General features: G+C 58.0%; 2 protein-coding genes across 2 annotated transcripts in view; one reads left to right on the top strand and one right to left on the bottom strand.

The window, feature by feature from the left end:
- PTPN23 (protein tyrosine phosphatase non-receptor type 23) overlaps positions 1 to 15,564 on the top strand; it is a 28,811-nt gene extending 13,247 nt beyond the window's left edge. The window contains 24 exon segments of the mRNA XM_019632533.1: positions 7,004 to 7,131; positions 7,355 to 7,431; positions 8,042 to 8,091; positions 8,246 to 8,377; positions 8,647 to 8,727; positions 8,812 to 8,943; positions 9,028 to 9,075; positions 9,419 to 9,475; positions 9,562 to 9,620; positions 9,801 to 9,880; positions 9,984 to 10,098; positions 10,191 to 10,256; positions 10,632 to 10,777; positions 11,054 to 11,365; positions 11,455 to 11,609; positions 11,698 to 11,849; positions 11,935 to 12,114; positions 12,209 to 13,150; positions 13,152 to 13,896; positions 13,978 to 14,162; positions 14,261 to 14,365; positions 14,440 to 14,578; positions 14,656 to 14,769; positions 14,850 to 15,564. Of these exon segments, the coding sequence (XP_019488078.1) occupies positions 7,004 to 7,131; positions 7,355 to 7,431; positions 8,042 to 8,091; positions 8,246 to 8,377; positions 8,647 to 8,727; positions 8,812 to 8,943; positions 9,028 to 9,075; positions 9,419 to 9,475; positions 9,562 to 9,620; positions 9,801 to 9,880; positions 9,984 to 10,098; positions 10,191 to 10,256; positions 10,632 to 10,777; positions 11,054 to 11,365; positions 11,455 to 11,609; positions 11,698 to 11,849; positions 11,935 to 12,114; positions 12,209 to 13,150; positions 13,152 to 13,896; positions 13,978 to 14,162; positions 14,261 to 14,365; positions 14,440 to 14,578; positions 14,656 to 14,769; positions 14,850 to 15,329 (4,680 nt within the window). The 3' untranslated portion in view covers positions 15,330 to 15,564.
- Positions 15,565 to 15,853: 289 nt separating this feature from the next.
- The window catches only part of SCAP (SREBF chaperone), a 56,828-nt gene continuing 45,856 nt past the window's right edge, over positions 15,854 to 26,825 (bottom strand). Inside the window, exons 5-23 of the mRNA XM_019632548.1 lie at positions 26,127 to 26,347; positions 25,857 to 25,962; positions 25,113 to 25,285; positions 24,613 to 24,739; positions 23,142 to 23,254; positions 22,071 to 22,165; positions 20,763 to 20,861; positions 20,387 to 20,605; positions 19,221 to 19,597; positions 18,690 to 18,878; positions 18,417 to 18,618; positions 18,221 to 18,336; positions 17,617 to 18,136; positions 17,457 to 17,542; positions 17,154 to 17,236; positions 16,893 to 17,050; positions 16,661 to 16,741; positions 16,285 to 16,491; positions 15,854 to 16,202 (exon numbers count right to left, since the gene is read on the bottom strand). Of these exons, the coding sequence (XP_019488093.1) occupies positions 15,957 to 16,202; positions 16,285 to 16,491; positions 16,661 to 16,741; positions 16,893 to 17,050; positions 17,154 to 17,236; positions 17,457 to 17,542; positions 17,617 to 18,136; positions 18,221 to 18,336; positions 18,417 to 18,618; positions 18,690 to 18,878; positions 19,221 to 19,597; positions 20,387 to 20,605; positions 20,763 to 20,861; positions 22,071 to 22,165; positions 23,142 to 23,254; positions 24,613 to 24,739; positions 25,113 to 25,285; positions 25,857 to 25,962; positions 26,127 to 26,347 (3,418 nt within the window). The 3' untranslated portion in view covers positions 15,854 to 15,956. The remainder of the gene's footprint in view (positions 16,203 to 16,284; positions 16,492 to 16,660; positions 16,742 to 16,892; positions 17,051 to 17,153; positions 17,237 to 17,456; positions 17,543 to 17,616; positions 18,137 to 18,220; positions 18,337 to 18,416; positions 18,619 to 18,689; positions 18,879 to 19,220; positions 19,598 to 20,386; positions 20,606 to 20,762; positions 20,862 to 22,070; positions 22,166 to 23,141; positions 23,255 to 24,612; positions 24,740 to 25,112; positions 25,286 to 25,856; positions 25,963 to 26,126; positions 26,348 to 26,825) is intronic.

Genomic DNA, 26,825 nt, shown 5'->3' with positions numbered 1-26,825 from the left:
ACCATCATTGCGCTCTTCCCGGGCGAGGCAGATCAGTCGCCGGCTTCTGGACGGCTGCTCACTGCGGCTGCTGGCCGCTCACGCTGGCTGCTGGCTGCTGGCTACATACGGTAGCCTATGGCAACCCACTGCAGCAGGGGACTGTAGCCTACGCCGTCGCCGGCGACTGACGGAAGCCCAGCTCCAGGTTGAGCTGCTGTTCAGCATCTTAGCTGTACAGGGCAGTGTCACTGGCCCTCATATGTGGGATCCGAATCCGGGCCCTCTGGCGTCCCAAGCCAGCTCTTAACCAACGCGCCACTCAGCCGGCCCCTCCTGTGTCTTTTGATTGGAGCATTTAGTCCATTTACATTTAAAGTAATTATTGATAAGTATATAGTTATTGCCATTTTATTGTTTCTATAGTTTTCTCTTCCTTATTCTCTTGCTTCTTCTTCTGTATGTTGATGAAATCCTGTAATGTTAGGTTTGGATTCCTTTTTCTTTATTATTTCTTATAGATTTTTGATTTGTCGTTACCATGTGCTTCATATATACCAAACTATGTTTATAGCAGTGTATTTTAGGTTGATGGTTGCTTAAGTTTGAACACATTCTAAAATCACTAAAATTTTTACTTACTCTACTTTTTTTGTCCTTTTTTACTTCCTTTGTGTATGTATTTTTTTTGTATCTCTTATTGTTATAATTACACATGATCATCCTACTTCTGTGTTTTAATCTGTATACGAGCTTTATAGTTGGTTGATCCAATGCTAAGTGTTTGCCTTTGTCAGTAAGAATTTTTTTTCCTATATTTTCTTACTCATATTTTTTATCTTTTCTACTTAAAGGATTCCCTTTAACATTTCTTGTAATACTGGTTCAGTGGTGATAAACTGTAGCTTATTCTTGTCTGGGAAACTTTTTATTTCTCCTTTGATTCTAAATAATAGCCTTGCTGGGTAGAGCAGTCTTGGTTATAGGTCCTTGCTTTTCATCACTTGGAATATTGCATGCCATTTTCTCTGGCCTGCAAAGTTTCAGTTAAAAAATCAGCTAATAGTGTTATGGGAGTTCCCTTCTACATAACTAACTATTTTTCTCTCGCAGCTTATAAGATTCTCTCATTGTCTTTAACCTATCATGTGTCTTGGTGTGGGCCTGTTTGGTTTCATCTTGTCTTCTAGATCGCTGATTCAATCCTCTGCTTAATCTAATCTGATGTTAATTCCTTTTAGTGTATTCTTCATTTCAGTTATTGTATTCTTCAGTTCTGATTGGTCTTTTTTTTTTTTAATCTTTTTTGTGTTTTCTATCTCATTGTTGAAGTTCTCACTGAGTTCATCTATTCTCCCAAATTCATTGACTATCCTTATAATCAGTGTTTTGAGCTCTGTTTCTGGTACATTGCTTGCCTCCCTTTCATTTAGTTCTTTTTCTGGAATTTTGTCTTGTTCTTTCATTTGGGACATGTTTCTTTGTCTCCTTATTTTGGTTGACTCCTTATGTTTGTTTCTACGTATTAGGTAGATCTCTTACATCTCCCAGTCATGACAGTGGCATTATGTAGAAGGTGTCCTGTGTTAGTCTCCCTGGTCACCTAAATCAGGTGCTCCATGGGTGTCCCCTTTATGGGTTGTGTGTATGCCCTCCTGTTGTGATTGGGCCTCAATTGCTGCTGACACGTCAGTGGGTGGGGTTAAACCTCAGGCTGACTGGTTCTGAGGTCTGGTTGTGAATACAGTGGACACGCTGTGGTGTGGGGGCTAAGCCCACAGAGTGGGAGTTGCTTTAGTGGAGCTGTGTTGCCAGCCAAGGCCGCCCTTCAGGTGTGTCGGTTGTAGAGCTGATTGGGTGGGACTGTGATGTGGCTGAAGCCAGCCACGGGATGTGTTGAGTCTGGAGCTTCTTGAAAGGGGCTCTGGTGCAGGCCAAGGTCAACTGCCATTTGTGCTGGGTGTGGAGCCACTTGGTAGGAACTACAAAGTGACCTGTAGTTAGTTGGTTGCCGCTTGTGCTGGGTTTAGAGGTGCTTCAGAGAAGCTACGCTGCAAACCAAGGCCAACTGCCATTTGTTTCGGGCTTAGCATCCTTTGGTGGGCACTGTGATGCGAGTGGGCACTGAGGCCAGCTGCCACTTGTGCTGGGCTTGTGGCTGCTTTGTTGGAGCTATGTTACAGGCCAAGACCGACGGCCACCTAATGCCAGGCCTGGGACCACCTGATGGGAGTTACAATCCAAACTGAGACTGGTCACTGCTTGTGCTGGGCTTGGGGCCATTTGGCAAGAGCTACAATGTTTGTCAAGGACAGCTGCTGTTTGTTTGGGGTTTGTGGAACTTTGAGAATGTCTGTGCGTGAGCCCAGGGCAGCTGCCACTTGTGTCGGATTTGCGGACCTTTGGGAGTCTGCAGTGTCAAGCCTAGAGCAGCTACTACTCATGAGGTTTGTGGATTTTTGGGAAAGTCCGCAGGTCAAGCCAACATGGCCACTTGTGTGGAGAAGCTGCTGGAAGAGGCTCAGGCTGGGCAAGCAAATTGGATGTTCATATTCATACCATTCATCACATTTCGGAAGTTGAGGGCCATTATTTTTTAAAATATTCTCTCTCTGGGCAGCCGAGTTGCACGTTGGTTAAGAGTTGGCTTGGGACACCAGCTCTGAGCAGCAGAGCCCCGGTTCAGATCCCACATGAGGGCCAGTGACACTGCCCTCTACAGCTAAGATGGTGAACAAGAGCTTGACCTGGAGCTGGGCTGCCGTGAGTTACCGGTGACGGCGTAGGCTGCAGTGGGGCTGCAGTGGGCTGCTGTAAGCTACCATTAGTGGCCGGCAGCCAGCGTGAGCTGCCAAGAGCCGCCGTGAGTGGCTGTCCAGTGGCCGGCGAGCGATCTGCCTCACCCGGGAAGAGCACAGTGATCACAATACCAACTTGGGCCAGTGAAGCGGCGTCCTCCACAACTAGACTGAAGAACAAAAGGACAGCAACTTGTCTGTTCCCCTCCCCCAATTCCCCAATAAAATCTTAAAAAAAACAAAACTGTTTCCTTACTTAAAAAAAAAAAGAATCTATTGAAAGTCAGCCCTCGACACAAGGGTTTGTCAGAAAAAAAAACAGAACAAAAAAAAAAGAAAAAGGAAAAAGAAAAAATAAATAAATAAAATATTCTCTCTCTCTTCTCCTTTTGGGACTTCACCAATGCATATGCTGATCTGCTTGATGGTACCCCACAAGTCCCTGGCTCTGTCCACTTTTCTTCAGTGTTTTTTCTTTCTGTTCCTGAGACTTGATCATTTCAATTGTCCTATCTTAGGGGTTCACTGCACATTCTTCCTGCTCAAGTCTGCCTTTGAATCCCTCTAGTGAGTTTTTCAGTTCAGTTACTGTGCTTTTCATTTCCAGAATTTCTTTTTGGCTTCTTTTTACATTTTCTCTTTATTGATAATTTCCATTTTGTTCCCTATATCATTTCCTTGACTTTCTCCACACCTTCCTTTAGTTCTTTGAGCATCTTTAAGACAGCTATTTTAAAGTCTTTGTCTAGTAGGTCTGCCAGTTTCTACTGGTTTATTTTTTTCCTTTGAATGGGCCATACTTTCTTGTTTCTTTGCATGCCTTGTGACTTTTTTGTTGAAAACTGGACGTTTGAATCTAACCATGGTAACCCTACAAATCAGAATCTGCTCCTTCCCTAGGACTTGCTGGGGTTGGGGCTGCTTGTTTTTGTTGTAGACTGTCTTTTTGCCAAGAATCAGCCTGAGGTATGAACTTAAGGCCTCCTCAGGTCTTTTCTGAGCCTCAGCCTCTTCCTGGTATGGGGACTCTCTCATTTCCCCTACGTATATTGTTGCTTTTGAATGTCAGAGTCTTCAATGTCTGGCTCTCAAAAGGGTAAAAAGAGAAAACCTAAGGCAGTGGAGGGGAAGCGCTGTCCCTTTAAATTCCCTGGAAGTCACTTCAGCCGGAAGGGGAGTGCAGCAGCATCTGCCTTGTCTGCACCTTTGAGATCAGAAGCAGCACTCAGAGATCAGAGCACAGATCCCAGGCATTTGGAGGACAAGGTTCTTATTGCCTCTTTGGCTCCCCAGAAAACTGCAGGCTGCTCCAGGAACATGTGTAAGGCTGCCTGCCACAGGGCTGTGGGCTGGACAGTTGGTACTGGCTAAGGGCTGAAATTCACCAATGTTGACCATGTAAGCCTTCTCTGCAAATTGCAAGCCTTCAATAGACTCCAGAGTTCCAAAATACCGGGGGTGCTAAGAAAATGTATACACATTTTAAGAGATGTTAACACTCTGGTTAACGTTGCTCAAGCAGCAACTTGCCGTATCAGAAGTGTCTGGACGCTGATGGGAACCACTTTGAGCACCTCTGTAATTGGAGAAGGCAAACATGACTTGTATTCACCTTCTGATATTGGTATATATTAATACAGTTTTTTTCTTTCTTAAAACGTGTTTACATTTTTTTGGCACCCTCTGTAGTTACATCAGACAGATCCTGCCAGTGCCGTTGTTGTCTTGACAGATTCCTAGAGCCTCCTGCTCTGCCATCTTCCCAGCATACTCTTCATAAAATAAATTTTTACAACATTTTTTGAAGAATTTGAAAATCAGTGCGATAATATTAACCCCTAGGACCAGCACCATTTTGTACACACAGGTGCACATGCACACGACATAGCCTAGGAGGAGCATTGTCACCAATCTCCAAAGCCTCTTCTGAGGCAGATCCTTTAAGGGGTAGGCAGCCTGAACAGAGCAGTGGGCTGGAGAGAGCCGCCCCCAAGGCCGCTCCAGACCTGAGGCTGTTCCCAGCACAGACAGAGCTCATAGAAGGGCAGGCTGGCTGCTTCCCCTTCCTGGGGCTTGATTTATTCATCCAAACAGTGTGAAAGTTGGACCAGATCAGGGTTTCTTCAGTGAAACCACAGAACAAGCTTTTTTACATAGAAATTGTAATAATTCATGGGATAATAATTCAGTGAAAAAAATTACCAGACACGCTCCCCCCCCCGATTCAACAATATAAAGTAAAAGTAAAGAGTAACAAGAGGTATTAGGTATTACAGCACTGGTCAAGTTTTTAGTGAATTACAGAAAGTGTATCCAAGCACAGAGACAGCATAAGTCAAATGAACCGTTGACTGTTACTCAGATGTGCAGTGGAAAAAAGGAAGGTGGGTATTTGGGAAGCTGTAGGCAGATCCTCTTTCTCTGACCTGGGCTTCTTATCTGTACAATTGGGGCTGAAATAGTTATTTCTAAGAAGCCTTTCCAGTTGTGGCTCTGGAATAAATTGTTGGCTCTGTGATCATAGGGAATAAAATTGACAGGTGTGTGTGCGGGGTGCGGTTGGAGGGTGAGGCATGGCGTCAGAGCTTTCTTTAAGACGCCCTGTTCTGTTCTCCTGCCCCCTGCAGCCCGTCAGTGTGACTGGCCAGGGTGGATAAGAGGGGTGCGTTCCTAGTTGGATTAAAGGGTGACGGTGAATCTGTGTGACCTGGAGGGAAGGTTGCTTCCATTGTTGCCCAAAGATGGTTTTAGGAAGTGCGAAGACAGATATTTTTTATTTTAATTCTTTTGCATGTTTTAGTGAATATTGAAAAATATGTAGCTGGCACATCAAACTTGTTATTTCAGAGATGATACTGCCTAGGATGTGGCTCAAGTTTTAAAAATGGGTTGGCTTAAAAGAGAACGTGAAGTACAAGTGGTATTTGATCATGGCAGAGGTTAGTTATGATGGGGAGGGGGTGATCAGAATGACTAGATTCAAGAAGCCCTAGCCTGTGGGACAGGCCCCTTTAGGTGGCACCTCAGCAGAGTGGCTGTGACACACCTTATCCTTGCACTGGGCTTTCTAAAGGCCTTACCACAGGGAGCATATCATTCCTGTTCAAAGAGGAGACCTCAGGCCCAGATGGGACATGGCCTCCCAAGTCACTGCTGGGAAGCAGGACTGGTGCTGGACTCTTCCTGCTCTGGTGTCCCACAGGGCACTTGCGTCCGGTCTGAGAGCATCCAAGACTGCAGGCTCGGAGCCCAGTTCTGGGGTGGTGTCCTGGAGGAGTTCTAGCCCCCAGCAGCCAGCTGTGTGCTGGGCCCCTCAGCTGTTGGGATCCGGGTGGGGCTCTGGTCCTCCCACAGGTGGGGTGAGGGAAGGCACAGCGTTTCTGCCCCATCCCCTGCTCTTGGAGGGTATATTGTCTGCTGTTTGGTTTGAGCAGAGCAGTCATTTGCTTGGTTTTGTTTTCTTCCCCAAATGGGAGTAGTTTTATGGCTTAATATAAACATTGAAAGTGTTCAACATAAAGAATACATAAACAATATAAATAAATAAATATGTGTATAGAGATAAATTACTTAAACCCTGATTGCTCAGGGATAATTAACATTTTGGTATATAATCTTCTAGATTTTTTATATCTTTGTCTATATACCTAGTTGCATGTCAGTATCTATATGATTTTACATAAATGAAATCATACCCATTCATCTGTTGTATACGTTTTTCTGCCCAAAAATAAGCATGTCATGGACATCTTAACATATCGGTAAACAGAGCCTGTCTTCAGTTTTCGTCATTGCACAGCATTCCCTTGTGTGGGTAGCCTTAACGTAATTTATTTAAACAATCCTCTTTCATGGAAATTCTGGTGATGTCCAGTATTTGACCCTGTTAATAATGCTGTGAGAAATATCCTTCATGCTCATCCAAGAATTTGCTGTTCTGGATATTTTTTTACTGTATAGTTTTAGATATAGAACTGTGTATCAGAATTGAAGCACGTTAAAGTTTTTAATGTATGTTGTAAAGTGCCTTCCAGAGAGGTGGGGCTGGTTTTGTCCACCAGCCCTGACCCAAGGCGGTTTGCTGAATGACCACAGACGCAGATTGGGTCCCTTGGAGTGTGTACTGTCCCAGCTCTGATGCATATTTTCTGGGCGTTTGTGGGCAGACAGACCTGCCTGCCCTGTACCCCAGGTGATAGGCCTGCTTCTCTCATCCGCCCCCCCAGAATGCTGTCCGTGTCCCACGGGACTTTGAGGGCTGCAGCGTCCTCCGCAAGTACCTAGGCCAGCTCCATTACCTGCAGAGTCGGGTCCCCATGGGCTCAGGCCAGGAGGCCGCTGTTCCCGTCAACTGGTGAGAGCTGGCAGGCAGGGCTGCGGGGAGTCTGGAGGGCGTCTGTGCTGGGGTGCCCCTCCCCCCCCTTTCTTCTCCTCGCTCCACAGGATGGGGAGCAGATTGGTCTAGTCTCCCCAGGCCTCCCTCCCTGCAGCCCTGAGGGGGTGGCGGGTCCCCTCACCTGGCCTCAGGGCCCTGGCCAGCTCCTTCCCTCAAGGTGACTGTGGTGCCATGTCCGCAGGACTGAGATCTTCTCAGGCAAGTCTGTGGCCCATGAGGACATCAAGTACGAGCAAGCCTGCATTCTCTACAACCTCGGTGAGCTGCCTGCCCCTTCCCCATGGCCTGCCCCTCAGCCCTGCCAGCCCAGGCCGGAACCCTTCCCATGGTCCTGTCCCTCAGCCCTGCCAACCCAGGACAGAACGTGCTGGGTCCGGACCCGCCACTCCCGTCCCCACCGCTCTGCTAGCTCCTCTTTTCTGGGCCATGGGGAGCCACCCCGCTGGGGAGAGGCTGTACTGGGCTGGCCGCCACACAGGGTTGCGCTGGGGGCTCCAGCTGGGGGAGAGGGCTGAGATGGCCTCTCCTTTCACTGGACAGCCGACCCACCTTTTGACTTGGGGCTGCTTCAGACAGAAGGAGAACGTGGTTGGCCTCAATTGGCCCTGTCAACCTTGATGACTCAGCCTCAGCCTGGCTCAAGGGAGAAGCTTGGGGAGCTCTAGAGCCCTGTGTAGGCATCCCTGAAGCTTCGACACTGGACCTCTAGGCTGGGGGCTGTGGACAGGAGCCCCTCCTTCCACCCACACCCCTGTTTTCCTGATCATGGGTGACAACACTGCTCCCCTTGCCTTCCTGTTGACACAGTTGCTGGCAGCCTGGGGAGCAGCCCCAAACTAGCCCTGACACCAGCCCTCTGTCTCCCCAGGGGCACTGCACTCCATGCTGGGGGCCATGGACAAGCGGGTGTCCGAGGAGGTGAGGAGGGGAGGGGCAGTGGTGGGACATCAGCCGGAACCAGGGAGGGCTGCCGAGTGTTCAGACTCCAGGGCTGGCCTGAATCCTGCCCCTCGGGAGTGGACACAGGCAGCTGCCTGGCTCTGCCTGCGGCCATCCTCGTCTTCCTCCTCAGGGCATGAAGGTCTCCTGTACTCACTTCCAGTGTGCAGCGGGCGCCTTTGCCTACCTGCGTGAGCACTTCCCTTACGCCTACAGCGTTGACATGAGTCGCCAGATCCTCACGCTCAATGTCAACCTCATGTTGGTGAGGAGGCCCTTGATGGAGCCGAACTGAATCTAGGAGAGGGGACAGTTAAGGCTGGAGCCTAGACCAGGCCCGTGCAGATGGCAGTCAGGGTGGGACATCGGGGGCCTTGGCTTTGATCTAGAGCTCCAGGTGGAGCAGGGCTGTACTTCTTGGAGTGGGGGAGGCTGGAGGCGTGAGGACGGGGAGGAGGGGTTCCTGTGGCCTGCCCACTGGAGGGGCAAGGCCTGCGGGTGAACGAGGACGTGCAGCTGTACTTGCTGCCCCAGGGCCAGGCGCAGGAGTGTCTTCTGGAGAAGTCGATGCTGGACAACAGGAAGAGCTTCCTGGTGGCCCGCATCAGCGCACAGGTAGGGGACGGGGTGGACGAGGGCAGCGTCAGATGACCGAGGGCACGCCTCTGGTTTGCTGCTGATGCCCCGACCGGCTCCCAGGTGGTGGATTACTACAAGGAGGCCTGTCGGGCCTTGGAGAACCCCGACACCGCCTCGCTGCTGGGCCGGATCCAGAAGGACTGGAAGAAACTGGTGCAGATGAAGACCTGCTACTTCGCGGCTGTGGCTCATGTGAGGGCACCACGGCCACTGGCTCTGGGCTGGGCTGTCGCCACAGCTCGGGAATAAGCAGTGACATCTCTTCTTCCTTCCCAGCTGCACATGGGGAAGCAGGCTGAGGAGCAGCAGAAATTCGGGGAGCAGGCGAGTGAGCTGTGAGGGGAGGGCTCAGGACTCGGTCTAGCCTTGTTAGATAGAATGGGGGAGGTGGTCTCTGCCTCTCACCCCCACATCCATGCATAAGCCCTGCTGCAGGCCTGGTGTGTCCCGTCTGTGCAGCAGGGGCTGGCTGGTTGGAAGTGGAAGCTGTGGGTGGAGCACCATGTGACGCTAACCTCGGTGCTGTTGGCTCGGCTGGCACCCAGCTGCCTCCTCAGCTTCTTGCCTTCTGATGGGTCACCTGACGGCCCCCCTTCAGCGGGGGGGCAGGAGGAGGAAAGGCTAAGCAGGAAAGGCGTGACCAGGCTCTGCCCACGGTCTCCCGCAGGTCGCATACTTCCAGAGTGCCCTGGACAAGCTCAACGAAGCCATCAAGTTGGCCAAGGTAAAGCTGAGGAAGGGCCTGGCAGGGCTGAGGGGCGCCCCGTGTTGGCCTTGGTTGGTGCTGAGCCCCATATCCCTACCCCACAGGGCCAGCCCGACACCGTGCAGGATGCGCTTCGCTTCGCTATGGATGTCATTGGGGGAAAGTGAGTCTGGTAGGGGTGGCCCTGGTTCCTTCTTGTCAGGCGTGGTCTCGGCCCTCTGCCTGCATCCTTGAGAGGAAGCCCCCAGTGCCAGAGAACAGTGGCCCACATGGGAGTCCAGGTCCTGAATCCCCGCTGGTCACCCAAGACACCCCACTCACTTCCCCTTCTCTGGACCCCCAGGTACAATTCTGCCAAGAAGGACAATGACTTCATCTACCATGAGGCTGTCCCAGCTCTGGACACCCTTCAGCCTGTGAAAGGTCTGAAGCTGAGGGGAGGCTGAGGATTGTGGGATGGGGTGCAGAGGGGGGTAGAACAGAGGTCTGCGTGGGCCTGCTCTCCACACGCTCCTCCTCATCCCAGGCGCCCCCTTGGTGAAGCCCTTGCCAGTGAACCCCACGGACCCAGCTGTTACAGGCCCTGACATCTTCGCCAAACTGGTACCTATGGCTGCGCATGAAGCCTCGTCGCTGTACAGGTGGGTGGGAGGGCTGGCCCTGGCCTTAGCAGAGGTGGGGTTGGGTGTCTCAGGAGACATGGCTTCCAGCACCTGCTCTGTCACTTCTGTAGTGAGGAGAAGGCCAAGCTGCTTCGGGAGATGATGGCCAAGATTGAGGACAAGAACGAGGTCCTGGAGTAAGTGTGGGTTAGGGGGGGGGGGGGGGGTTACACACCAGACCTCTGCGGGGTCCCCAGTGCTGCCTGTAACAGGGAGAGTAGTGACGTGTTCGCTCACACCAGGTTTCCTGGCTCGGCCCTCTCCACCCAAGGTCTTGTGTGCTAGATTTATATGGTACAAGTCACATGTCTTGGGAAGAGGATGTCTTTTCTGTCCATGTTTTCAGCAGTGCCCTGAGCATGCTATGGGGGCCTGGCCTGGTGGTGGAGGTGAGGATGCTACTTTGCTAGGACCTCAGACCAGCCTTCAGTTATGGGGGGGTACACCCTAGTGGGTTCCTTTTACATGTGAGGACTTGGGTCAGCACCCACTTAGTCCTGTTGCCCCCACAGCCAATTCATGGATTCAATGCAGCTGGACCCTGAGACGGTGGACAACTTGGACGCGTACAGCCACATCCCACCCCAGCTCATGGAGAAGTGTGCGGCGCTTAGCGTCCGGCCCGACACTGTCAGGAACCTCGTCCAGTCCATGCAGGGTGAGTGCGTGGGGCAGCAGGCAGGTGGAGGCGGGAACGTGCAGGTCATGTCCCCTGATCACCAAGGATGGAGGCTGTACCTCTCCAAGCCCCTGGCACAAGCACCCACCCCCAGGCCCCGTGGGTCACTGCACCATATCTGCATAGCTCAGCAAGCGTTGGCTGCTCACAGCCCTTGACCAAGGGGGCAGTTGTGCCTCCTAGGGGATGGGCCAGAGGGGGTGCCTGGCCTGCCTGCCTCAGGAGCTGTTCCCCCTTCCCTGTACACACCCTCAGTGCTGTCCGGGGTGTTCACGGATGTGGAGGCGTCCCTGAAGGACATCAGGGACCTGCTGGACGAGGATGAGCTGCTAGACCAGAAGTTTCAGGATGCCGTGGGCCAGGCGGGGGCCGGCACGGCGGTGTCCAAGGCAGAGCTGGCGGAGGTGCGACGAGAATGGGCCAAGTACATGGAGGTCCACGAGAAGGCCTCCTTCACCAACAGCGAGCTGCACCGCGCCATGAACCTACACGTCGGCAACCTGCGCCTGCTCAGCGGGCCACTGGACCAGGTGCGGGCTGCCCTGCCCACGCCAGCCCTCAGCCCAGGTGAGCCCACCCGGCCCCCGCCCTCGCTGGGGGTGGGGGTGGGGATGTGGGTGTGTGTCCGTGGCCTCACTGCCCACCGCTGCCTCCAGAGGACAAGGCTGTGCTGCAGAACCTGAAGCGCATCCTGGCCAAGGTGCAGGAGATGCGGGACCAGCGTATGTCTCTGGAGCAGCAGCTGCGGGAGCTCATCCAGAAGGATGACATCACCGCCTCGCTGGTCACTACAGACCACTCAGAGATGAAGGTGGGCTGGGGCGCGGGCAGGGGCGGACTCGGCTGCAGCCTGAGGTGGCCAGGCCCTGAGTGTCTCCTCCGCCCCGACACTCCCTCAGAAGCTGTTCGAGGAGCAGCTGAAGAAGTACGACCAGCTGAGGGTGTACCTAGAGCAGAACCTGGCGGCCCAGGACAACGTCCTCCGGGCCCTGACAGAGGCCAATGTGCAGTATGCGGCCGTGCGGCGGGTGCTCAGTGATGTGGACCAAAAGTCAGTGCTGGTCCTGTGCCCGTGCCCAGCGCCTCCCAGGCTCGGCTCCAGCCACTCACCTCCTGCTGGCCCTTCTGCCCGCCAGGTGGAACTCCACGCTGCAGACCCTGGTGGCCTCATTTGAAGCCTATGAGGACCTGATGAAGAAGTCCCAAGAGGGCAAGGACTTCTATGCAGACCTGGAGAGCAAGGTCGCCGCTCTCCTGGAACGGGCACAGTCCATCTGCCAGGCTCGGGAGGCTGCCCGCCAGCAGCTCCTGGACAGGTGGGTGTGGCTCCAGGGCCTTGGTGCAGCTGCAGCCCAGACCCGGGCCGGGCTGATGGGGCCGGGCTGAGCTGCTCCCTTACTGGTCCCACAGGGAGCTGAAGAAGAAGCCGCCACCACGGCCCACAGCCCCCAAGCCCCTGCTGCCCCGCAGGGAGGAGGGTGAGGCGGAGCTCGGAGACCCGCCCGAGGAGCTGCGCAGCCTGCCCCCCGACGCCTTCCTGGGGACCGCCACCGCGCTCCACTTCCCTGCTGGCCCCTTCCCCACCTCCGCGGGCCCAGGACCCCACTACATCTCAGGCCCCTTACCCCATGCCTACTCAGGCCCCACCCCGATGTTGCAGCCCAGGGTCCCCCAGCCCCCAGGGCACCCCGCCATGGCCATGGCCTCTGGACCTGCCGTCTACCCTGCCCCTGCCTACGCACCAGAGCTGGGCCTGGTGCCCCGCTCTTCCCCGCAGCATGGCATGGTGAGCAGTCCCTATGGGGGAGTAGGGCCACCCCCACCAGTTGCAGGTCTGCCCTCTGCTCCACCTCCCCAGTTCTCGGGCCCTGAGTTGGCTATGGGGGTTCGGCCAGCCACCACCACAGTAGATAGTGTGCAAGCGCCCATCTCCAGCCACACAGCACCGCGGCCGAACCCCACCCCTGCTCCACCCCAGCCGTGCTTCCCAGTGCCCCCACCACAGCCACTGCCTTCACCCTACTCCTACCCCTTAGTGCCCAAGCAGCCCCTCCCAGCACCCCCAGCCCAGCACCACTTTCCTCCTGGGATCCCCGCAGGTTTTCCAGCCCCAGGGATTGGGCCCCAGCCCAGACCCCAGCTGCATCCCCCACAGGCGGCGTTCAGGCCCCAGCACCCCCAGCAGCCCCTTCCCCTCCAGCATCCGCACCTGTTCCCGCCCCAGGCTCCAGGACTCGTGCCGCCCCAGCCCCCCTATTCCTTTGCCCCTCAGCCTGGTGTCCTGGGGCAGCCAACACCCCCCCTACACACCCAGCTCTACCCAGGCCCCACTCAGGACCCCCTACCATCCCACCCTGGCATATGGCCCTGCCCCCTCCCCCAGGCCCCTGGGCCCCCAGGCAGCCCCTCTCTCCATTCGAGGCCCCTCACCTGCTGGCCAGGCCACCCCCAGTCCCCACCTGGTGCCTTCACCTGCCCCATCACCAGGGCCTGGCCCGGTACCCCCTCGGCCCCCTGCAGCACAGCCACCGCCATGCCTGCGCCGGGGCCCTGCAGCTGCAGACCTGCTGTCCTCCAGCCCGGAGAGCCAGCATGGCGGCACTCAGCCTCCTGGGGGAGGGCAGCCCCTGCTGCAGCCGACGAAGGTGGACGCGGCCGAGGGCCGGCGGCCACAGGCCCTGCGGCTGATTGAGCGCGACCCCTACGAGCACCCTGAGAGGCTGCAACAGTTGCAGCAGGAGCTGGAGGCCTTTCGGGGCCAGCTGGGTGACGCTGGTGCTCTGGACGCTGTTTGGCGGGAGCTGCAAGAAGCCCAGGAGCATGACGCCCGCGGCCGCTCCATCGCCATCGCCCGCTGCTACTCGCTGAAGAACCGGCACCAGGACGTCATGCCCTATGACAGCAACCGCGTGGTGCTGCGCTCAGGCAAGGACGACTATATCAATGCCAGCCGCGTGGAGGGCCTCTCGCCGTACTGCCCACCTTTGGTGGCCACCCAGGCCCCTCTGCCCGGCACAGCCGCCGACTTCTGGCTCATGGTGCACGAGCAGAAGGTGTCGGTCATTGTCATGCTGGTGTCTGAGGCTGAGATGGAGAAGGTGAGAGCGAGAGGTTGGGTGGGTGTCCAGGAGGGATCCTGGAAAGCAGCCCTAAATGCCTATTTGCGGTTTCCCCCTCAGCAAAAGGTGGCCCGCTACTTCCCCACCGAGAGAGGCCAGCCCATGGTGCACGGTGCCCTGAGTCTGGCACTGAGCAGTGTCCGCACCACCGAGACCCATGTGGAGCGGGTGCTGAGCCTGCAGTTCCGGGACCAGAGCCTCAAGCGCTCGCTTGTGCACCTCCACTTCCCCACGTGGCCCGAACTGTGCGTCTGCTGCTCTGGGTGGTTGGGGGCACGGGGTGGGGGGTGAGGACTGGGGTGAAGACTCGGGTCAGGTCTCACTCTGAGCCCCGCCCCTGCAGAGGCCTGCCCGACAGCCCCGGCAACCTGCTGCGCTTCATCCAGGAGGTGCACGCGCACTACCTGCACCAGCGGCCCCTGCACACGCCCATCGTCGTGCACTGCAGGTAGGGTGGGGGAGGGGCGGCTGCAGGGGCGTCCTTGTCTGGGAGCCTCGGCCTTACGCCCCTTCCTGCCGCAGCTCTGGGGTGGGCCGCACGGGAGCCTTCGCTCTGCTGTACGCGGCTGTGCAGGAGGTGGAGGCCGGGAACGGGCTCCCGGACCTGCCGCGGCTGGTGCGGCACATGCGGCAGCAGAGGAAACACATGCTGCAGGAGAAGGTGAGGGCAAGGGGGTGGGCGGGGACGGGTACTGCCCTGGGGGACGGCTGCCCAGCTGACGCATGGGTGTCCTGCAGTTGCACCTCAGGTTCTGCCATGAGGCAGTGGTGACACATGTGGAGCAGGTCCTGCAGCGCCATGGCGTGCTCCTGCCGTGCAAGCCCGTGGCTGGCACAGGCCTCATCCAGAAGGTGAGGAGGGAAACCTGGGGCTGCAGCAGGACAGCCACAGCCTTGTGAGCCCCGGTCTTCACCCTCTTCTGCCTGTTCAGAATCACCTTCCTCAGGACTCCCAGGACCTGGTCCTCGGTGGGGACGTGCCCATCAGCTCCATCCAGGCCACTATTGCCAAGCTCAGCATCCGGCCTCCTGGGGGCCTGGAGTCGCCAGCTGCCAGCCTGCCAGGCCCTGTGGAGCCCCCAGGCCTACCACCAGCCAGCCTCCCGGAGTCGACCCAGCTCCCATCCTCGTCCCCACCCCCTCTCTCTTCACCCCTGCCAGAGCCCCCCCAGCCTGAGGAGGAGCAGCCAGTCCCTGAGGCGCCCAACCTGGGACCCCCCTCCTCCTCCCTGGAGCTGCTGGCCTCCCTCACCCCTGAGGCCTTCTCGCTGGACAGCTCCTTGCGAGGAAAGCAGCGGATGAGCAAGCAGAACTTCCTGCAGACCCACAATGGGCAGGGCCTGCGGGCCGCCCGGCCCTCTGACGACCCCCTCAGCCTTCTGGATCCACTGTGGACACTCAACAAGACCTGACCAGGCTGTGCCCACCTGGTCCTTACACTACATCATCTCCTGCCGTGCCCAGGAGGGCCTCGAGGTGGGCCTGGTTTCCTCCTCCCATTCCTGCTGCCTTCAGCCCTCCCTGGTTCGGCCCACACCCCTGTGGGGTGGAGCTGTATCGCGGGCCTTGGGTCACATTCTGCTCCTTTGTGGGACCTGACATTTTTCAGCTCTTTGCTGTTGAATAAACCAACCTGTTCTGTGGCCAGTGTGTCTGCCCGTTGCTGCCTCAGGGAGGGAGCCGGAGCCTGGTGCTTTCCATGAGCTTGGACATGGATGGGCGGGATGACAACACAGGTCACCCTTGGCTTCCACACCTCTGAAGTGGTTAGGAAGTCCTCCCTGTTCCTGTCCCCAGACGCAGCTTGTATGGTGGAGCAGCTCTGAGCTGGGAAGGGTCTAACCGAAGGCTAGAGGTTTAGGGGTGGGGAGGGGCACACAAGTGACACAGGAGCTCTCTAGGGGACAACACAAGTGGCTCACAAGGCCCTGGTAGATGTGATTTTTTAAAAAGTTTAATATAATAGTCCTGAGGCAGCTTCCAGAAGACTTAGCTACTCCCCCCAGTCTATGTCCAGTGCATTGGCTCCAAAGCGCCCCTCAGTCCAGCTTCTCCAGCACAGAGGGCACGTACACCAGGCTGAGCTCACTGCCAAAGTTGCAGACGATGGCGGCATTGTCCAGCACCAGGATCTGGCGGGCAGGTTGGGCCTCACTGTTCTTACCCAAGTAGACTGTCTGTAACAGGTCCCCGTAGTTTAGGTCCCAAAAAGAGACACAGCCCTGGCCACCGGTCACCAGCAGGTTGTCTGAGATGACACCCAAGCTTGCACCACAGCCCAGGTCCTAGAGACAAACACATGACAAGCTCAGTGCTTTGAGTCCTTCCCTGAAACACAGAGAGCCCTATGGCCCCCAACCTACCTACCTGCTGAATGGAGTAGAGCTTGATGCTTGTGCTACGGTCCCAGATGCTGATAAGGTCATCCAGGCCACTGCTGATGACACAGGACGTGGTACAAGTGAGGGAGGTGACATCTCCACGGTGAGCAAACATGTGGCTGACCCGGCTGCCAGTCAGCACGTCCCATAGGCAGATGGCCCCATCTTGTCCTCCACTGGCCAGCACCATGGTCTAGGGGAACAGGCCCAGGGAGTGGGGTCACTGGCGGAAACCGTTGTCTACAAGGGTGTCCTGGGGGGTGGGGCTCCTCACTCTGCTTCCCAGAAGGTGCCAGGAGTCAGAAACACGGGCCATGGCCTGGCCTTGTGCCACCCGCCACAGCCCACCACTGAGCCCTCACCTGATCGATGTACACAGTTGTGATGGCCCCCGAGTGGCCCTGCAGGGTGAAGAGGCAGCACGAGTCCTCCAGACGGAACACCTGGGGCAGGAATGGTCTCACGTTTTTCCAAATGACACTTTGGAAATCCCAGTTCATCTAGGCCACCTCCAGCCGCACCCTGACTGACCCCAAACGCTCCCCATCCCCTCTGCTAGGTCACCCCAGCGCCCAAGAAACGGCCAGCACTCACTCTCAGTGTGTGGTCTTGGCTCCCAGTCACGAGGCGCCCAGCGGCAGCCTTCAGGGCTGTGATGGGTTTCTGATGTGCACAGGGCACTGTGTGGGTCAGGCGACAGGCCACCGTGTCACTGCTGCTGTACATGGGGGATGTGGGAGAACCGCCTTGCCCTGGAGACAACAGGCTAAGTGAGGGACCTCTGAGAAGACACCTTGCAGTCAGCCCCTGCACTCCACCCCCACAGACTGCAGGCACCTGTCCGGCCCCTCTGACCTCGGAACTGCAGGGGGCTGAGGGCAGTGTGGGTCTCCAAGGAGAAGAAATCCAGGGAACCGTTGAGCCGGGCAGCCACAATCCTGAAGAGAAGTGTGCCAGGCCTGAGTCTAAGTACTTCACACCTGTTAACCACCCCTCCCATCGAGGTGGACTATCTGCTGCTCACAGGTGTGGGGCTAGGTGCTAAGAAGGGAAGTCGAGTCACACACCAGTGAAAGGGAGGCAGTATTCAAACCTCAGTGTGTGGCCTGGCCAGGAAGGTCGGGTGTTGGGCTGAGGAAGGCAGCCTGGCACTCTCACCTTTTGTCCAGGAAGACGAGGGCCGTGATGCCCGACGAGACCTCCTCACTGCTGCAGCGTAGTGTGCCCTCGATGGCGTCCCACACCTGCAAGCCCAGAGGCCGTGAGCACCTGTGGGCTCGAGAAGCCCACGGCCCCGCCGCTCCAGTCCCCTGCCCACCTGCAGCCGGCCGCTACTGCGGCCCACCACGATGAGGTTGCCTTGCAGCTCCAGGCTCCAGATGGAGCCGTCAGCACTGGGGGCCCAGGAGAGGGCCAGGGAGCTCTTCTCAGGAGAGCCCCCCTCGTCCTCAGGGACCTGGGGCAGTGTGGGCCCAGGGGAGGGTGGGCGCAGGGCCGGTGCGTGGCTGGGAGCCAGCCCCTCCTGCTGGTACACTCGCTGCACCAGGCGGCTGAAGTCATATCCCTGGTTGTCACGAGTGCGGCCACAGCCAGCCCGGTGCCGGGGCTCGGGCTGAGTGGGCTCTGACAGCCGCGGCCGTGCTGAGAAGTTGGTGTCGATCAAGCAGGTGAGGTCTGGCTGGTCTCCAAAGAGGGGAGGCTGTGGAGGACCCTGGGGATGGTGCCGCAGCGGAGAGCTGTCCCCAGGCTCCTCTGAGCCGCCCTTCCCACCATCCGACAGCCGTTCCCAGCTCTCCTGAGCCTCAAACATGCTGCCACCGCCACTGTCCCGGCGCTGCCTACAAGGACCAGGAGGGCAGGGTGAGGGTGGCAAGGACAGCAGGGTGCAGTGGGGTGGGGGACAGGCGGGGACGAGCACCTACCCTGGGCGCGGGATGCGTGTGAGGCAGTCCCCAGTCTGTGCGTCCCACACGCACACATGGCCCGCCAGGCAACAGCTCACCAGCAGCATGCCATCGCTGGCCAGACACTCGATGTCCTGTGGGGACACAGTAGGCCATGGGCACAGGCACTGGCGCAGCCTGGCCCTGGCATTCCCACCACCCCTGCTGCACTCACCATGAGGTGCCCACGTAGCACCAAGGGCACGATCTCTGTCTCAGGTGGTGCGTAGCCATAGTCGTCACAGGGCAGGTCTCCACGGCGCCGCCGGCCAGGCCCACCGCCAGGCTGTCCGTAGTTGCGCGGGCAGAGCACACGGTAGAGGCAGAGTAGCACCAGCACAAGGACGATGCCTGCAGCCAGGCCGAGCGCTGCCACCCTGCACAAGAAGGACATGGTCAGGCACGCCCAGGCCCCTCCTGCCGGCAGCCCCTCCCTCGCGGGCCTTACTTGTACAGGGTGACATCTCTGTGGGCCTGTGCCACACCTGGCCCCTTGGGGCCGGCCTCCCAGAGCCCACCGGGCCTGGGCTGCGGCGGGGGCCAGGCACTGCGGCCATCCTGAGGGTGCCGCCCCTCCAGGGCCTCCCTCGGGTTCAGGCGGAGCGTGACCGGGATGACAGGCAGTAGGCTGATGTACCTGGAAGCAGGCAGTGGGCGGCCTCAGCCAGGATGCCCTAGGAAGGGTCCCTGCTGCACCCCCGTCCCCTCACCACACAGGACTCAGCCTGCCAGACTCCAAGACCACCCTCCCCGGAAGTCTTCCCCAAATGGGTGGTGGGAGCACAGGAGGCCCCTCCCAGCCCAGCTCTGGCACCCAACCTTGCTCTGTCCCAGACACCAGCACCCAAGCAGCCATCACTACAGTGCAGCTAGGAAACACTTCAAACCACTGGGTTTTCCTTTTAAGCGGGAAGGAATGCTCTGAGGACAGTGAGCTGACACCTGGCGGGGAGGCGGCAGCTGGCACAGCCCAGCTCACCTCTTGGCCAGTGTGATGTTGTAGTAGCTGAAGAGCGTCGGCCAGTGGCGGAATGACAACTTCCTCCAAAGTTCCTCGTCCTCAGGCCCCCAGGTTACCTCTGGGACTGGGCTGTCATGGACACCCTCTACCGGACCCCCAGACTCGGGCGTCTCTCCTGGCAACGTATGGTTCTCAGGTAACTTAGGGCCATCCGGTGGGAAGATGGCGAAGGCAGGGTCCGGGTGGCTGGCGGGCAGCACGCCGCTGGGCACAGGCATGGGAGTCAGGGCGCCCTCGCCCAGTGGGCTCTGCTCTGTCACCTGGGCAGCGAGGTAGGTGCGCAGCCCTGCTGGGTCTGTGTACACCAGGATGCCAATCCAGACAACGGTGCCAGCCTACATGGGGCATCGGGTACTCAGCGGTGCCTCTGGGGGGGGAAGGGCAGCCCCAACCCCCCGCACCCTTGGCCCTCATGCCAAGAGGCCACACAGGGCCCTCAGGCCTGGGGGTGGGAGAGGACGCAGATCCCAACCCGTCCTCCCTCTGACTCTCCAAGTCCTCCCACTATCAGCAGGGGCCAGCTGCCACTGGGGGCACCTAGTTCACTTTCCACGGTCAGGGCTTAGGTTTCTTGGCCGAGAAGTGGAGCGGCACCCTTAGGTTTGATGAAGAACCTCCCCATCTCAGCTGGGACCAGAAAGCGCTAGCATTCCCAAGGTCAGCCTGGCCAGAGGGCCTGCCGCCTGACCTGCTCCAGACACACCCATGGGTCCTAGTCCTGAGGGCCTCAGCCTTGCTCCGTTCTCCCTTCTACTCCCTGGGAAAGGCGCTGTGGGCCTGCAGCCACCCAGCAGACACTACACAAGAGCCGCTGAGCCCTGACTCGGGGAACAATGCTGGCTCCATCCCAGAGCACGTCTAGCAGGTTTCTGTCCTGGGGCACTCTGGGAGATGACTGCTCCTCTACCTGACTAACTGGGCTGCTTCTCCCCGAGACAGGCTTATCACCTCAGAAGCCACCAGGGTCTGGACAGGAGGGTGTGGTGGGCAGCTTCCCAAAGCCAGGCTTCATGGGGCCGCTAGGGCCTGAGGAGCACCCCCCACCTCCAAGGCAAAGTACAGAATTTGAGAGGGAGCTGAGTGCCGGCCCTCGCAGGGCAGGGCAGGGCAGGGGCTGGAGGTACCATGATAAGGCGCTGTGCCAGGCGGGTGCGGGCCAGGAAGTAGACGACGCGCAGCCTCTTGGGGAGTCGCAGGTTTCGGAAGGAGGATGGTTGCAGTGTGATGGTGTGAGGTGTGGACGGTCGCACAGCCAGCTGCCGCTCGAAGCGCACCGGCCGCCCCACTGGCTTAGCTGGGGGCAGGCAGGCTTCAGGGGGCAGCCGCTTGTTCAGGTCCGCCAGCTGTTGGAGGCATAGTAGTCAGGGCCCGAGGCTGCTGTCCAGGGGCTACCCACACAGGGCCACGGCCCCTGCCCGAGGTCTGTACCTCTCACCCAGAGATCCCTGAGTACACCCAGGGCTGAGGAGGAGGGCGGGGCAGGGCTCAGCCCACTCCTACCTCCATCCGACGAATGTCAATGGACAAGACAGTGGTGAAAAACAGCATCTGAAGGAAGAAGTCAGACACCAGGCCCACGACGGCAAAGAGACAGAACTCCTGGAACCAGAGCAGACAAGGGGAGCCATGACCTCATGGCCCAGCACCCTAGAGAAGCCGTCCTCTCCTGCAGGCACCTCAGCATCTGCAGGGCAGTGACAGGCAGCACACAGCAGAGATAAACAGAAGCCTAGTTCTGACTCGGAGCAGCCAAGGAGGGGCAGTGCCCGTGGCGCCCCGCCTCCCCACCAGAGGGCAGCAGAGACCCCTTGCACCTTGATCCAGTCAGGCTGAAGGGTGGGTGCTCTCCCCTAGCTGGAAAGCTGATCCCGGGGCCCCGCTCCCCTGCCGTGGACTGGCACCTACCCAGAGCCCAGGCCTGACACCATACGGGGCTCTCAGAAAGGTCCCTGGCCAGCGACTGCCCTGGATTCATAAAGGGAGGGAGAGGCCAGAGGGACGTAACTCTGTCCTAAAACTGAAAAGGGGTGGTCGCTGCTTCCCAAGCTGTTGGTAGGTGGAATTTTCTCAGATTTAAGTTGTTTTCCTCCCCTGCCCTTGCCTGAGGTCTCTGGCACATCACCCCGGCTTCGACTCAGGTCTGGGGTAAGATGAGGGGTCCATCTAGCATATGGTGGCCCAGTGGCCCTGTCCCAAGCCATGTCAGCTCTAATGTCCCAAGACTGCACTGTGCCTGCGAAAGCCCTCTGCAGAGGCCATCTGGGGGAAGGGCCTGGAGCGCCGTGCTCTCTGCTCTCCCCACAGCGCGGCAGGCCCGTCAGCCCTGGGTGAGGGCCCAGAGGTGATGCATCAGCCCTTCGTGCAACTCCTCCCAGAAGAGTCGGCAGTAGTCTGGCCTTCCGACTCAGGGCAGGCCCACCTCCACCTCTGCTCACAGCCCCACTCTGCCAAGAGCAGAGGCCCCTCTGGGCAATGGGTGGTGACCCTCCTGTGGTGAGGGGTGGACCAGTTCATTGAACTGGTCCACCATGTTCTGCCTGAGAAAGGGGTAACCAAGTCTGACTGGGAATTCCTCCACTGAGCCCCTCCTGCCACATGGCTGAATGAGAGCGTAAGAGGACAGGGTCACAGGCCATGCCTGCCTGCCTGGCTGGGAGCTCCATCTCGTGAGCACTCTGTGCACAGGAACAACCGTCCTGGCAGCAGAGGGGTCCCATCTCACAGGTAGGGGTGCCCCATGGCTGCACAGCTGGGGAACCCAGCAGCTGGTCCCACACTCAGCCAAGCGGGGGGGCCTGGGCGCCTTACCTGGATGGCGGGCACGAGAGTGAAGTAGCCGATGAGGATAATGCCCAGCTCTGTGGCCACGTTCTTCATGATGGACCAGCTCTCGCTGCTGAGGCCTGCAGAAGACAGGGCCACGGGGCCAGCACACGGCCTCTGTCCACCACGTGTGCACACAGCCTCGTGGTCCTCAGGGGGCAGAGACACGGGGAGGGCACCCAGCCTTCTGAGGCAGCCACTCCCCCAATGCCCCAACCCTCGGGACTGCTGGTCTCTGGATTCCCAGATGCTGCCATCACTGCACAGCTGCTGCAGGAGGGGGGCTAGGAAGGTGCAGGGAGAGCTGGAGCCATCAGAGGAGAAGCGGGGTGTTGAGACGAGCAGACACAAGTGCCTCCTGCTCCAGCACATCCAACCTCCACGCACTCTTCTTGTGTGGTCCGCATGGGACGACAGGCCCGCCTGCCACGTGGCAGAATAGCTCCAGGGACAGAAGAGCCAGCCACATTCTCCCTCAAGTCCCTCCCGCTGGTGAGCCCCCGGGCCCCCACTATCATGGTCGCAGTGTGGGGCTGTGAGCACCCAGTGGGTAGGGCCACTGCCCTGCGTGCCCTTGAAACTGCACATCGGTGGGGCCTGCCCCCCTGCAGAAGCTCACAGGTCAGCCCCAGCCCCGTTCCCATGCGTGTGGGCGGGGAGTGGGAGGTGCAAGAGTCCAGACCTCCGGGCCTGTGGTGCTGTTTCCTCAGAGCCCCAGATCCCCAGCTCCTGCCACTGAGGCCACGGGGGCTTTTTCTGAAGTGAGCAGCCCCAGGCCTGCTGGGGTGGAGTCAGGCAGGAGGAGATATCACCAGGTGCAGCCTGGACAAGGGGCCACCAGATACCTGAGCCCCCAGCTGTCTGGTTTGTCTTCTTATTGACACATGAACCTGGACAAAGCCCAGGCCGGCGACCAGTCCCTCAGGGCACATGCTAACAAGCTGCCAGGACCTGGTGGCCACCGCCTAGTACGCTGGGGCCAGAGCAAGGAGGCTCCTGAACAGGAGGAGGCGCAGCACAGCCGCCCCCACCCCCACTCCCCCCCCCTCCCGTTACCTTGGGCGATGCGCAGCTTCACCTCGAGGTCCACAGGGGTCGAGACCACGGACTTGGTGAGCACCAACACATTCTCCAGCCCAATAACCACCACAAGGTAGGGGAAAATCTCGCTGGGGACAGAGAGGGCGAGGGTGAAGACAGGGCGGAGGACAGTCCCCAACACAGCTCATTCTCAACAGGTCTGGGCCCGGGGAGGCTATGGGGTTTGCAGCCTGTGGTGGAGGTTGCGACGTGGCTCCCACCAGCACAGGGCAGAAGCCCCACCATCCCCCCACAGGGCCCCTGTCTACACAGCACTCAGCTTTCAGGCCAAGTGGCTGGCAACTGCCCCCCATCTCCATCTCTCCAGTACAGTGGGAAGAGGGCCGGAGGAGGCCCCTGCTGCCCGCTGCCCAAGCACCTATCCCTGTCCTTCCCACACCAGACTGCTGGCCAGAGGAAATGACCACAGGCAAGGCCCCTTGGCAGCACTCCAGGCCAAGCCACTAGGACTGGCAGCAGAGCCACGAGACCAGCCTAAAGCCCAACGCACCTCTGCAGAGAGCTGTTCTTAAGAAAACTCTGCGAGCTGCCCGAGGCGACAGGCTCACACTGCTAGACGGACTGAGAGAGGTCTGTGCACAGGGAACACGGCCGCGGTGAAGCTCACCAGGGCAATGGCTGCTGTGCAGCAGTGGAGATGCGGGCTCGGCTATGAGGGAACGGGGTTAGCACTGTCAGGTTCAAACAAGGGAGCAGGTGTTCTGTGAGCAAGGGAAGTAACAGAAAACACAACATCGCTGTTCCTGCAACCAGCCTGACAGGCCGAGGTAGGGGATAGGCCAGCGGGTTAGTACGGACAGGTGGGCAGGGCCTCGCCACAGCCAAGGGGACTGAAGCCTGAGGACAAACCCGGGGAAGCCTTCCAGCCCAGGATTCAGAAAAACAGCAGGGGGAGCAGACACCAATGGAAAGGTGACCGATTATACAGGATGCTTTAATCTTATAAAAAGCTTACTCTAAAACCCTAACTATTTTGTTAGGCATTTAAATGTTTTAATAGTAAAAAAGGGAGATGTATCCTTCTCTCTCACATCACCTGCGGTTTATGCCATCAAGAAGCAGTATGCCTGTGTATATACAATATATAAACACACACATCCATATACACACACATGCAAGACAGAGCCGTATACATCCATGCATACACACACACTTGTACCCATATATAAACAGTTCCCCATATACACAAATATATACATGTATGGACATACACATACTACACACACATACTACATATGTATTTTATATATTTATACACTATATATACATATGTATGAATACAAGCCAGGTAACTTAAAGAGGAAAAAATATACCTCTTAAATGTCAAAATCACAGCATGAAGATATGGGTAACAGCAAGTGTCCAGCCCAGGGCAGACCCCGAGGTACAGGGCTCTGTGGCCCAGTGGAGCGTGTTGGGGACCTACCCGCCATTGAGGGTGGGCGTCAGGCCGAAGAGTGTGCAGAGCCCCACAGACATGAGCAGCGAGCTAAGCACTGTGACCACGGCGGCCAGGGCCAGCCCCCACTTGGACTTGACCATGTCGATCTTGCCTATAGGCAGAAAGGGCACATTAGGGCAGCACGTCCCCAGACTCCGGCACGCAGGCCCTTGGCGGAGCTGCCAGGAGTAGAGTGCGCCCTGACAATCGAGGAATGGAAAGTCCCTGGTTTAACCAAAGAGGAGGACAGCCATGGCCACGTCCCAGTCTCAGGGACACAGCATGTCTTTGGGTCTTTTCCTGAGACGCCGAAGGAGCCCTGGACCCACCCGAGCCCCTGGGACTGCTGGGGGACGAGGCCCCAGCGTCCGGGACCACAGGGTGTGTCCCACGTCTCCGCCCAAGCCTCCTCCAAAGGCAGCGGAGCCGTGAGTGGGAAACGCCTGCTCAGCGTGGAGAAGGCCCAGCCTCCCGCCGCGACCTACGTGTGGAGAAGTAGATGTAGGCGAACAGGATGATGTAGGTGGTCACGAGGGGGATGAGCTCAGCGATGCCAATCTCCTCCTTGAAGTGCACGTGGACCAGGCTCTCCGCCCGGAGGCTGCAGTTGGGGCTGGGGTGCAGGAGCATCAGGCGGGCGCGCAGGCTGCCCAGGAACCTGGTCACGGGGCGGGGGGCACACGGGCTGTCCCTCTTGGTCCAGGGACAAAGGCAATCCCTGGAAGGGGGCCCATCAGGGCCTCCCTCTCTGTGGTGGGTCAGCTTCTCCCCAGCGTCCAGGGGCGCTGGGAGAATGAGAGCTGCCTCGGGCATCCCCACTCCCTCCTCAGCAGCCCTTCATCCAGCACACCACTCGGCTGCCGAGGGTCCAGGAGAGCTGACAGGGGGAATTGCAAGTGCCCTTGCTCTGCAGTGCTCTGCTGGGAAGGCCTCGAGGCCACACGGGGCTCAGCAGTGGTGCCCAGTAGGGACCCGGCCCCAGGCTCCAGAGAGACCCATCGGGTACCAGAACACTACTGGCCAGCCCCAGCTTAATCCATTACTATTAATCCCACTCAAATGTGCACAGAAGCAGCCTTCAGTCTAAGGCTTAAAAACGTTTCAACAGGAAGCCTGAACACCGCAAGTTCCCAGGGACACTCTGGACACTCGAAACCAGCACGGGGATTACTCTGAGCCTCATGTCGTTCCACAGTCCAGGCAGGAGCCCCACACGCCGGCGGCCTTACCTGGCATGGTAGCGCTGGAAGACCAGGGTAATGGTGTACGAGACCATCCTCTTCCTGGTGTACAGGCTCACCCCGCTGTACTTGCCAGGAACGCCAAACAGCAGGTCTGCACAAAGAAACCCACAGGTGCTGGAGAGCTATCGCGGACCCCTCCTCACTGCCACCCTCAGAAAACAGGGCTGACCCCCGATCTGCCAGAGCACCCATCTAAGAGGACATGGTGGCTGACAGGCGCCCTCACGGGTCCTCAGGAAGCCGCCCTGAGGGTACCTTTGAGAGTGGCTGAGGTCTGCAGGGTTTTGGGCTCATGCTGGTGGATGGTCCGGATGATGTCAGGGTCCGCATGGAAGTGTTCCCGGTCATTCTGCCAGAAGTTGGCAGGGGACAGCAGCAGGCATCCATGCTCAGGGAGAAGGTTCCGGAGCTTCCTGAGGCCGGGCAGCAGGTCGGTCACCTGCAGGCATACCTCCTCCAGGCTCCTGGTCCCGGAGCTGTGCAGGAAACAGGACGGGGCATGTGCTGTGTCTGCCAGCACAGGGCAGGCCTACTGCACAGATAGGGAACCCTGTCATCAAGTTCCCAGATGCCTGGCAAAGAGCCCGAGGATTAGGGCAGCCAGGGAAAGTTCTGCCAGGCGGTCAACAACCATCGTGTGGCTGTCTGACCTTCCAACAGGCCCAAAGGCTGGTCACCTCTGAAGAGAGGCCGGTTCTGGGAGCACGCAGAGCCCCACCCACTAAAACACCTGAACTAATTCAAGAGGCAGAGTGGATAGGGTGGAAATTCACCAAAATGCCCATCAACACCTTCTGCTAGCTGAAGTCAGCATCCCCCCGAGACCCACGGGTGGGCTGGGGAGCAGCACCCCGGCTGGGGTTCCAGAAGCGCATCTCCAGGTAAAGCTTGTTCTCATCAGCACGGCCACCTCAATTACATTCACACATCATAACCCCTCGGCAGGAAGCCACT

The sequence above is a fragment of the Hipposideros armiger genome, unplaced genomic scaffold (assembly GCF_001890085.2).
Source record: "Hipposideros armiger isolate ML-2016 unplaced genomic scaffold, ASM189008v1 scaffold_18, whole genome shotgun sequence".
Lineage (NCBI taxonomy): Eukaryota > Metazoa > Chordata > Mammalia > Chiroptera > Hipposideridae > Hipposideros > Hipposideros armiger.
This window is presented reverse-complemented; position numbering and strand designations above follow the sequence as displayed.